This window comes from Moschus berezovskii, chromosome 3 (genome assembly GCF_049115385.1).
Source record: "Moschus berezovskii isolate FMDL1 chromosome 3, NW_MosBer_1.0, whole genome shotgun sequence".
NCBI lineage: Eukaryota > Metazoa > Chordata > Mammalia > Artiodactyla > Moschidae > Moschus > Moschus berezovskii.
Window position 1 is genome coordinate 104,309,979 of NC_142462.1, and position 12,444 is coordinate 104,322,422.

At 39.6% G+C, this 12,444-nt stretch overlaps 1 protein-coding gene across 2 annotated transcripts in view; it reads right to left on the bottom strand.

Annotated features, from left to right (window-relative positions):
- Window positions 1–12,444, bottom strand: part of COPG2 (coat protein complex I subunit gamma 2) — a 167,039-nt gene that overhangs the window by 112,222 nt on the left and 42,373 nt on the right. For both annotated transcript variants that reach the window (XM_055421272.2, XM_088834668.1), the window contains exons 7-9: window positions 12,330–12,422; window positions 11,284–11,370; window positions 9,842–9,999 (exon numbers count right to left, since the gene is read on the bottom strand). In XM_055421272.2, the coding sequence (XP_055277247.2) occupies window positions 9,842–9,999; window positions 11,284–11,370; window positions 12,330–12,422 (338 nt within the window). The remainder of the gene's footprint in view (window positions 1–9,841; window positions 10,000–11,283; window positions 11,371–12,329; window positions 12,423–12,444) is intronic.

A 12,444-nucleotide genomic window follows, 5' to 3' on the forward strand; every position in this document is an offset into this window, starting at 1 on the left:
ACTTTGCACTCCAGGAAGTCTATTTCTAGGTGAGTGATCACACCATCGTGGTTATCTGGGTCATAAAGTCTTTTAGTATAGTTATTTTGTGTATTCTTGCCATCTCTTCTTAATTTCTTCTGCTTCTGTTAGATTCATATAATTTGTCCTTTATTGTGCCCATCTTTGCATGAAATGTTCCCTTGGTACCTCTAATTTTCTTAAGAGATCTCTAGTCTTTTCTGTTCTATTGGTTTCCTCTATTTCTCTGCATTGTTCTCTTTGGAAGGCTTTCTTATCTCTCCATATTATTCTCTGAAACTCTGCATTCAGCTGGGTATAGCTTTCCTTTTCTCCTTTGCCTTTTGCTTCTCTCTTCCTTTCTCAGCTATTTGTAAGGACTTCTCAGACAACCATTTTGCCTTTTTGCATTTCTTTTTCTTGGGGATGATTTTATAAATATACCAAATTTTAGTTTTTGATTCAAGCATTAATGGATGTTTGACTTGCTTCTATTTGGGGGCTATTATGAAAACGCACATTTGGGATGTCTTTTGATTTACAAATGCATGCATTTCTGTTTGGTATTTAAAAGAAGTCAACTGAAATTCTGATCAAGGATTCAGTGAATCCGTGGATCAAAGAAGATGTGGTATCTTTACAGTATTGAATATTCTAAGAACTTGATATATCCCTCCACTTACTCAAGTCATACTTGTTAAATAACATTTTATAATCTTGTGTACAAATACACAAAAATTTTGGTAGATTTATTTCTAAAGATCTGATTTTTACTGAAATGATACCGTCTTTTCAAAATTGTTTCATACTGACTAGCTGCTGGTATGTAGAAACAAAATTTATTTTGGATATTAGCCTATCCAGTAATTCTGGTAAACTCATATCAATTCTAACAGATAATATATAGATTATTTTGCATTTTCTATATACACAATCATGTTGTAACCAAAGACAATTTCATGTCCCCTTTCAAATCTTTATATATTTTTCTTAACTTATTGTACCAAGTAGGACTTTCCAGTAAGTTCAGTTCAGTTCAGTCGCTCAGTCGTGTCCAACTCTCCACGACCCCATGAATCACAGCACGCCAGGCCTCCCTGTCCATCACCAACCCCCGGAGTACACTCAAACTCATGTCCACAGAGTCGGTGATGCCATCCAGCCATCTCATTCTCCGTCGTCCCCTTCTCCTCCCGCCCCCAACCTTTCCCAGCATCACAGTCTTTTCCAGTGAGTCAACTCGTTGCATGAGGTGGCCAAAGTATTGCAGTTTCAGCTTTAGCATCAGTCCCTCCAATGAACATCCAGGGTTGATCTCCTTTAGAATGGACTGGTTGGATCTCCTTGCAGTATAAGGGACTCTCAAGAGTCTTCTCCAACACCACAGTTCAAAAGCATCGATTCTTCGGCGATCAGCCTTCTTCACAGTCCAACTCTCACATCCATACATGACCACGGGAAAAACCATTGCCTTGACTAGACGGACCTTGGTTGGCAAAGTAATGTCTCTGCTTTTTAATATACTATCAAGGTTGGTCATAACTTTCCTTCCAAGGAGCAAGCGTCTTTTAATTTCATGGCTGCAATCAGCATCTGCAGTGATTTTGGAGCCCAAAAAAATAAAGTCTGACACTGTTTCCACTGTTTTTCCATCTATTTCCCATGAAGTGATGGGACCAAATGCCATGATCTTAGTTTTCTGAATGTTGAGCTTCAAGCCAACCTTTTCACTCTCCTCTTTCACTTTCATCAAGAGGCTTTTGAGTTCCTCTTCACTTTCTGCCATAAGGGTAGTTTCATCTGCATATCTGAGATTATTGATATTTCTCCCAGCAATCTTGATTCCAGCTTGTGCTTCTTCCAGCCCAGCGTTCCTCATGATGTACTCTGCATATAAGTTAAATAAGCAAGGTGACAATATACAACCTTGACGTACACCTTTTCCTATTTGGAACCAATCTGTTGTTCCATGTACAGTTCTAACAGTTGCTTCCTGACCTGCATACAGGTTTCTCAAGAGGCAGGTCAGGTGGTCTGGGATTCCCATCTCTTTCAGAATGTTCCACAGTTTATTGTGATCGACACAGTCAAAGGCTTTGGCATAGTCAATGAAGCAGAAATAGATGTTTTTCTGAAACTCTCTTGCTTTCTCCATGATCCAGCGGATGTTGGCAATTTGATCTCTGGTGCCTCTGCCTTTTCTAAAACCTGCTTGAACATCTGGGAGTTCACGGTTTACATACTGCTGAAGCCTGGCTTGGAGAATTTTGAGCATGACTTTACTAGCGTGTGAGATGAGTGCAATTTTCCGGTAGTTTGAGCATTCTTTGGCATTGCCTTTCTTTGGGATTGGAATGAAGACTGACCTCTTCCAGTCCTGTGGCCACTGCTGAGTTTTCCAAATCTGATGGCATATTGAGTGCAGCACTTTCACAGCATCATCTTTCAAGACTTGAAATAGCTCAACTGGAATTCCATCACCTCCACTAGCTTTGTTCGTAGTGATGCTTTCTAAGGCCCACTTGACTTCACATTCCAAGATGTCTGGCTCTAGGTCAGTGATCACGTTATCGTGACTATCTTGGTCGTGAAGATCTTTTTTGTACAGTTCTTCTGTGTATTCCTGCCACCTCTTCTTAATATCTTCTGCTTCTGTTAGGTCCATACCATTTCTGTCCTTTATCGAGCCCATCTTTGCATGAAATGTTCCCTTGCTATCTCTAATTTTCTTGAAGAGGTCTCTTGTCTTTCCTATTCTGTTGTTTTCCTCTATTTCTTTGCATTGATCGCTGAGGAAGGCTTTCTTATCTCTCCTTGCTATTCTTTGGAACTCTGCATTCAGATGCTTATATCTTTCCTTTTCTCCTTTGCTTTTCGCCTCTCTTCTTTTCACAGCTATTTGTAAGACCTCCTCAGACAGCCATTTCGCTCTTTTGCATTTATTTTCCATGGGGATGGTCTTGGTCCCTGTCTCCTGTACAGTGTCACGAACCTCCGTCCAGAGTTCATCAGGCACTCTATCAATCAGATCTAGTCCCTTAAATCTATTTCTCACTTCCACTGTATAATCATAAGGGATTTGATTGAGGTCATATCTGAATGGTCTAGTGGTTTTCCCTACTTTCTTCAATTTAAGTCTGAACTTCGCAATAAGGAGTTCATGATCTGAGCCACAGTCAGCTCCTGGTCTTGTTTTCGCTAACTGTATACCGCTTCTCCATCTTTGGGTGCAAAGAATATAATCAATCTGATTTCGGTGTTGACCATCTGGTGATGTCCATGTGTAGAGTCTTCTCTTGTGTTGTTGGAAGAGGGTGTTTGCTATGACCAGTGCATTCTCTTGACAAAACTCTATTAGCCTTTGCCCTGCTTCATTCCGTGCTCCAGTGCCAAATTTGCCAGTTACTCCAGGTGTTTCTTGACTTCCTACTTTTGCATTCCAGATCCCTATAATGAAAAGGACATCTTTTTTGGGTGTTAGTTCTAAAAGGTCTTGTAGGTCTTCATAGAACCGATTAACTTCGGCTTAAAAAACAGGATTAGCAGGCATCCTAGTCTCATGCATAATCTTAAGGGGAAAGTCTTTCATATTTCACCAATAAATATTAATGTATTGGAGATTTTGGGGGGGTATGTTTATCATAATAATAATGTTCCTTTCTATTATTTGCTTTGAAAAGAGATTCTTTTTTTTGCCATACCTTGCACTGTGCTTAGTGACACAGTCCTATCCGACTTTTTTGAAACCCCATGGACTGCTGCCTGTCAGGCTCCCCTGTCCATAGAATTCTCCAGGCAAGAATACTGGAGTGGGTTGCCATGCTCTCCCCCAGGGGATCTTCCCAACCCAGGGATTGAACACATGTCTCCTGCATTGCAGGAGGATTCTTTACAGTCTGAGCCACCAGGGAAGCCCTCAGATCTCAGTTCCTCTGCACGATCTCTGTTCCCTGTTCAGGTATTGAACCCATGCCCCAGCAGTGAAAGTGACAAGTCCTAACAATGGAACCTGTCAGGGAATTCTTGAAAAGAGAGATTTAATTACAAATTGCCATTGAATTTTATCAATTGCTTTTTTAGCATCTATTATGATAAATGAAGCAGGCAAAGGCTAACAGAGTTTTGCCAAGAGAACGCACTGGTCATAGCAAACACCCTCTTCCAACAACACAAGAGAAGACTCTACACATGGACATCACCAGATGGTCAACACCGAAATCAGATTGATTATATTCTTTGCACCCAAAGATGGAGAAGTTCTATACAGTTAGCAAAAACAAGACCAGGAGCTGACTGTGGCTCAAATCATGAACTCCTTATTGCCAAATTCAGACTTAAATTGAAGAAAGTAGGGAAAACCACTAGACCATTCAGGTATGATCTAAATCAAATCCCTTATGATTATACAGTGGAAGTGAGAAATAGATTTAAGAGACTAGATCTGATAGATAGAATGCCTGATGAACTCTGGATGGAGGTTTGTGACACTGTACAGGAGACAGGGACCAAGACCATCCCCATGAAAAAGAAATGCAAAAAAGCAAAATGGCTGTCTGAAGAGGCCTTACAAATAGCTGTGAAAAGAAGAGAAGCGAAAAGCAAAGGAGAAAAGGAAAGATAAAAGCATCTGAATGCAGAGTTCCAAAGAATAGCAAGGAGAGATAAGAAAGCCTTCCTCAGCGATCAATGCAAAGAAATAGAGGAAAACAACAGAATAGGAAAGACAAGAGACCTCTTCAAGAAAATTAGAGATAGCAAGGGAACATTTCATGCAAAGATGGGCTCGATAAAGGACAGAAATGGTATGGACCTAAGAGAAGCAGAAGATATTAAGAAGAGGTGGCAAGAATACACAGAAGAACTGTACAAAAAAATCTTCAAGATCAAGATAATCACAAGGGTGTGATCACTGACGTAGAACCAGACATCTTGGAATGTGAAGTCAAGTGGGCCTTAGGAAGCATCACTATCAACAAAGCTAATGAAAGTGATGGAATTCCAGTTGAGCTATTTCAAATCCTGAAAGATGATGCTGTGAAAGAGCTGCACTCAATATGCCAGCAAATTTGGAAAACTCAGCAGTGGCCACAGGACTGGAAAAGGTCAGTTTTCATTCCAATCCCAAAGAAAAGCAATGCCAAAGAATGCTCAAACTACTGCACAATTGCACTCATCTCACATGCTAGTAAAGTCATGCTCAAAATCCTCCAAGCCAGGCTTCAGCAGTACGTGAACTGTGAACTTCCAGATGTTCAAGCTGGTTTTAGAAAAGGCAGAGGAACCAGAGATCAAATTGTCAACAACTGCTGGATCATGGAAAAAGCAAGAGAGTTCCAGAAAATCATCTATTTCTGCTTCATTGACTATGCCAAAGCCTTTGACTGTGTGGATCACAAGAAACTGTGGAACATTCTGAAAGAGATGGGAATACCAGACCACCTGACCTGCCTCTTGAGAAACCTGTATGCAGGTCAGGAAGCAACAGTTAGAACTGGACATGGAACAATGGACTGGTTCCAAATAGGAAAAGGAGTACGTCAAGGTTGTATATTGTCACCCTGCTTATTTAACTTATATGCAGAGTACACCATGAGGAACGCTGGGCTGGAAGAAGCACAAGCTGGAATCAAGATTGCTGGGAGAAATATCAATAACCTCAGATATGCAGATGACACCACCCTTATGGCAGAAAGTGAAGAGGAACTTAAAAAGCCTCTTGATGAAAGTGAAAGAGGAGAGTGAAAAAGTTGGCTTGAAGTTCAACATTCAGAAAACTAAGATCATGGCATCTGGTCCCATCACTTCATGGGAAATAGATGGAAAAACAGTGGAAACAGTGTCAGACTTTATTTTTTTGGGCTCCAAAATCACTGCAAATGGTGATCGCAGCCATGAAATTAAAAGACGCTTACTCCTTGGAAGGAAAGTTATGACCAACCTAGACAGTGTATTAAAAAGCAGACACATTACTTTGCCAACAAAGGTCCGTCTAGTCAAGGCTGTGGTTTTTCCCGTGGTCAAGTATGGATGTAAGAGTTGGACTGTGAAGAAAGCTGATCACCGAAGAATCGATGCTTTTGAACTGTGGTGCTGGAGAAGACTCTTGAGAGTCCTTTGGACTGCAAGGAGATCCAACCAGTCCATTCTAAAGGAGATCAGTCCTGCGTGTTCATTGGAAGGACTGATGCTAAAGCTGAAACTCCAATACTTTGGCCTCCTCATGCGAAGTTGACTCACTGGAAAAGACTGATGCTGGGATGGATTGGGGGCAGGAGGAGAAGGGGACGACAGAGAATGAGATGGCTGGATGGCATCACCGACTCGATGGAGGTGAGTTTGAGTGAACTCTGGGAGTTGGTGATAGACAGGGAGGCCTGGCGTGCTGTGATTCATGGGGTCGCAAAGAGTCGGACACGACTGAGCGACTGAACTGAAGATGTTATGATTTTTACCCTTTATTCTTTAAATGAGGAATATTATGTTAATTGTTACAGTTAGATCAATTTTGCACTTTCAGAAGAAATGTATCCTGGGAAATACTTGTTCATTATTTCTTCAAGTATCTATTTTGCTCCATTCTCTCACATCTCCCTCTAGAATTCCAATTATGTATCAACTTGATACTATTGTATTGTTCTCTGAAGCTCTGTTTATTTTCTTTAATCTGTTTCCTTTCTAGTCTCCAGATTAGCTACTTTTTATGGCAGTCTCTTCCCGTTCACTAACTCACTCTTTGGCTCTTCTCAGTGATCTCCAGCTCTGTGTCAGGCCACCCCCAAATTGTCCCTTTCAGTTACTGTACCTGCAGCGGGCAGAATGGTTTCCCAAAGATGTCCATACTTTCCCCCACGGAACCTGTGAATACATTACTTTACACAGCACAGACCAACCCCTGGCTGACGGCCAGCAAGGAAAGAGAGACCTATAATCTATGACCGCAAAGAAATGAATCTGGCTAACAACCGTAATGAGATTGAAAATGGATTCTTCAGTAAGCAACAGCACCTTGCCAACATTTTAACTCATGAGACTGATGTCTAATCATGGATGTTGTGATTACACCTGTGGTAATGTTATGGCAGCAAGAAAACACTAATGCAGATTTTGGTACCTGCAAGTGAGGTGTTGCAACAACAAATATCTAAAATTGTGAAACTGTTTTTGGAACCAGATAATGGGTAGAGGCTATAAGAATTCTAGTGAACATAATGAAGAAAATCTAAAATGCCTTGAACAAATTATTAATAGAAATGTGGTCTTGAAGAAGAGCCAGTGAAGGTTCATAAACTGCTTGTGGAAAGCTGGTCCTGGAGGATCAGAAGAAACTTGTTATTATAAACTAGAGTAAGATGAATCCTTGTTATGTACTGATAGAGAGCTTAGTGAAACTGGATCCTGCAAGTTCCGTGGAAAGCAGAATCCATAAACAAACTTGGATACTGACTTGAGGAAATTTCCAAGGAAACTGATGAAGGTATGGCCTGGTTTCCTCTTGCTGCTTACAGTAAAATGTGAGATGACCAATTTAACCAGTGAACAGCAGCCTTGACCTGTACCCATGACCTGTAGACTGCCTATGGACTTCCTTTCTACAGTCTGTCCGACTGATTTTTGAGTTGCTTAGCAAGGTCCAAAACTGTTTATGCTGTTTATTCCATGTTAAAAAAAAAAAAGGAAAAAAAACCCCAGAAACCTCTTCATATTTTTAACTCCTATCAGTTCTGCTTCTCTGGTTGAACTCTGATATAGCACTTTTAAGTTCTTAAAAAAATTTTTTTACCTTTTTTAGTTTCCATGTCCTGTATTCATTCACTGTAATTATTTTGCATTAAAGTCTTTTAACAAATTTACAATAGATTGTTTAATTTTTTATCTGCTAACTATAATATCTGGGCCACATCAGGCCCAATTTCTATTGATTGCTTTTTCTCACATTTTCCAAAATCCTTGCATTTCTAGCAATTTTATTTTTTATTTACTTTCAAATTTATTACTATATACAGACAACTGTGAATGATAAAATGCAAAGACTTTAAATCTAAGATGTTTCTGGAGCAGGTAGTTAACTCAGCTGGGAGAAAACTCTAAACATCTTCTCCTCCATAGTGTGTTGCAACTGAATTCTCCATCCGTTCTTTCAGCTGACAGCTACTGCTTTATGCCAGGTTTATAGTCTTCTCCTGTACATGCATAATTAGCGGAACTGTACATAGTTCTCCTGTACACAATGATTTATGCAGAGTAGAAAATTTATTTTGAGACTCACTGTTTCTATGGCCCCCTTTTTCCCGGGATTTCCACCCTAAATTTCCATTATTCTTCTAATTTCAAACTGTTCTGACCCCACTGTCTATTTAGTAAATACTATGGCTTTCTGGGTTCCCAAACACAAAAATTGTGGCATGCCCTCAGAGACCAAGCCAGATATATGCGAATTTTACCCAGTATAGTTTCTGTCTTTCAGGCATCCATTTCCCTCGTTTTTGCCCACTTTTCACCACTCACCAGTACTTTCAAATAGTGTGGGGCAAGCATGCTGCTGCTGCTGTTTAGTCACTAAGTTGAGTCTGTCTCTTTAGCTAGAGCCACCAGGCTCCTCCTTCCATAGGTTTTCCCAGGCAAGAATAATGGAGTGGGTTGCCATTTCCTTCTCCATGGGGCCTTCCCGATCCAGGGATCAAACCTGCATCTCCTGCTTGGCGTGCAGGTTCTTTGCCATTAAGCCACCTAATGATATAATCATTATTTGCATGAGGGCTAATACAACCAAGCGACTCTGCCATTACTGAGAGCAGAAAGCTCAACAGAGTATTTGGCTTAACATCCCATTTTATGTTCTCTGTTGACATTTACATTATAGCTCCTAGTTTTTTTAGTGATTACTCAAGAGATTACAATACCTATCCTTATATTATCACTGTCTACCATAAGATAATATAACACAACTTCATGAACAATATAAGAACCCTTGTTTCAGTTCAGTCGCTCAGTCGTGTCTGACTCTTTGCGACCCCATGAATCACAGTACGCCAGGCCTCCCTGTCCATCACCAACTCCCAAAGTTCACTCAAACTCACCTCCATCGAGTCGGTGATGCCATCCAGCCATCTCATCATTCTCTGTCGTCCCCTTCTCCTCCTGCCCCCAATCCCTCCCAGCATCAGAGTCTTTTCCAGTGAGTCAACTCTTCGCATGAGGTGGTTTATGAATGTGTAATTTCTACTAGTCTCCCTCATGTGCTTTAAATGAATAAACTATTTAAATAAATCATTAAATGTAATACTTCAACATTCTCTTTTATAAAAATAAAAAAGAAAAGATGATTCTTAAGGTCACTTCCGGCTTTCACATTTAATTATTATATAACCTATGGTAAGTATTTTTTTGTTCAATATCAGTTTGTTATTTATTGTATTATTAGTGGTCATACCCTATTAAGTGCATATACTGGAGCATGTGTGTGCTCAGTAACATCCAACTCTTTGTAATCCCACAGACTGTAGCCCACCAGGCTCTTCTGTCCATGGGTTTTTCAGGCAAGAGTACTGGAATGAGTTGCCATGTCCTCCTCCAGGAGATCTTCCTGACTTAAGGACTGAACCTGCATTGCAGGCAGATTACTTACCACTGAGCCAATAGGGAAGCCCATACCAGAGCATACATTAAGGTAAAAATAAAAGCTGTGTTACTAGGAATCCCATGATTTTTTTTCTTAATTTGGAAAACACCAAATCCCTCTGTAAAGACAGCACTGCCCAAAAAATATTCATAAAGGAAATAAACTCAGAGGCATGTTAACCAGCAAATGGAAAATTACTTAGGTTTAGATGAAAACACTTACCCCTCTTCATTTTCTTTTAGTAAGCGACTGGCAATTCGGATCAACATGCAGTAAGCAAACTGTGATTTGAGACCAGATTTAGTAAATTTATTCAACATCTTAGAAACAGCAAGGCGATCATTCTTTTTAAGGTGATATAAAACTCCCAATGCATGGTACTAAAGAACAAGAAAAAGAATGTAAGACAGAAAGAAGGCTGAATAGGATGAGGATAAACTGACATAAAAATGCAATCATATTGAGCTAGGTTTTTAATAAAAAGATACCCAACTCTAATGTATACAAAAAGAATTATTTTTTCCATGCTGAATGAAACAAAAGCATGATTGAAAGGATGAGTTTTTAATTTACCCTGTTAATTCAGATTAGGTAAGTATTAAGGGGATGACATACAATCTGAAGACGGCTCTAGCAGATTCAGCGTTGCCCCATCCATCCTTAGGACAAAGGCTCTCAGGTCCAAGGCTTTAACCAGTGTTACAGGTCTTGCTTAGTGGCTTTAAATCATCTGTGGTTATGTTAGTGGTTAATAGATTCATCTCCTAAAGTAGGTTTACGGCATGTAATTATCATGGCACTTTGTGTAAAAACACAATGATCAGAGTTAGGAGGGTGAGAATGTTTCCCAAGGGAAAAATTACTACTTTATTTCCTCATAACTGAATATGCGAACATGATAAGTAAATGCTGAAATGGAATAAATAAGTACTCTTTCAAACACAAATGGGGTATTTCATACAAAAATTGCCAGTTAAGAATTTAATCTTGTTCCTTTTAATTAAGAATAGCCTAGTGAATATCAAAAGTAGATCCTTCCAACAGAACAGTTTTATGTCTAATATAATCATGGGTTTTGGGTCATGGGTTTTGGGCTTCCCAGGTGGCTCAGTGGTAAAGAATCCACCTGCCAATGCAGGAGACGCAGGAGACATGGGTTCGATCCCTGGGTCAGGAAGATTCCCTGGAGGAGGGCATGGCAATATGCTTTAGTATTCTTTCCTGGAAAATCCCATGGACAGAGAAGCCTGGTGGGCTACAGTCCAGAGGGTCGCAAAGAGTCTGACTTGACTAAGCGACTGAGCACGCAACTCAAACAGTATAATCAAGGCCTGAAAAGCTTGGAATTGAACATCCACCTTCACAAATTAATTTTCAAACAAAGGACTAAAATGAATTATAACCTTTCGAATAAGCATCTCAATATCACTGAATATAAGAATCTTTCTCAAACATTCTGACAGCTTCTACTAAACACTAGCAGGGTAAATCATAACTAGGGGATACTTACTTGAGAATATGCACTAACAGGCTGCTTAATATTAAATTGCTTAATATCAGTCTTTAGCTAATACTCATCTGGAGAATCAATAAATTGCCCCTAAAATTTAGGGTTACAGAAAGCTGATCTAGAGACATAAGCTAAGGTGATTCAGTAACAGTACCTGGACCATAATATTATCACTTGAAGCAGCTTCTTGGGCTTCATTGACCCAGCGCTTAACCACATCATAGCTTATCTTCATCATGTGCTAAATACAGAAAAAAATTGAGAACAGATCATGCACAGTCACTAAAAGTTTAGAAACATCAGTTAAGTTTTCTTGGAAAATCACTAGCAGACATTTTCAGAAAAAAAAGAAATAACTCTACAGTGTTACACGTCTATTTAAAGTCTCTGAGACAACTAGTAAACCTGACACACTTGTTCAAGACCCCTCTGCAAAGGTGAGCATATGTCTGTGGGCGGGAGAGGAGTATAAAGGGAAGTAATGAGAGGGAAAGGACGGGAAGGGAATGGATAATTAATAAGATGGTAGTTAAATAATGTCAACATCATAGGTTTTACTTCCAGGAAACTCACCTGGAAGGAAAAACAGAGTGCCATAAAAAAAATAGAGTACCTGCTGTAAAACTTGACCAATTATATTCCAGAACCAGCAACTCTCGTGATTCAGATGATCTAATCCATTCACACATTAGTAACCAATTTTAATCAAATACAATGTGATAGGCTGTCATGAATAAATTTTGTTTTGGTGAAAAAGAGAAAGAAAAGATATTACTAAAACAAAGAGCACTTCTTGGGAGGAAATTTAGTAGTGGGACAGTAGACTTTGGATTGAAGGACAATTGCAGACACAAGGCACCAACAAAAACAGAGGACAAAGAGACAAGAGGTACAAGGGCAGGTCATAAGGAAGATTCAAATAAAGAGACTGACTCTCAGTTTCTTTCCTGACCCTCATCCCAACCTTATCCCCCATCTGTATTTTACGTACAATATAACTTTCTGATGACCAAAACCTTTCAAACATATGAAAATTTCATGCTTTTAACTGCCCATTTTAATTGTTCAATGTTCCTCTGTCAGATAAACCATTCGTATACATATTTTTTAATGTTTCATTTGTGAGAGAATCATAGTGATCTTTTGTTTTTGCAACTAGAAACTGTACCATGCATGAGAATCCGTTACTTGTTCACTTACTAAGGAAGATACCAACGCTGAACTTGACACACTGGAGACTTTATCCACAATGGCCTGCTTCATGTATCGCTCAATGGCCTGCAACATTGTTCCCTAAGAACGTTCATAAAGAAAA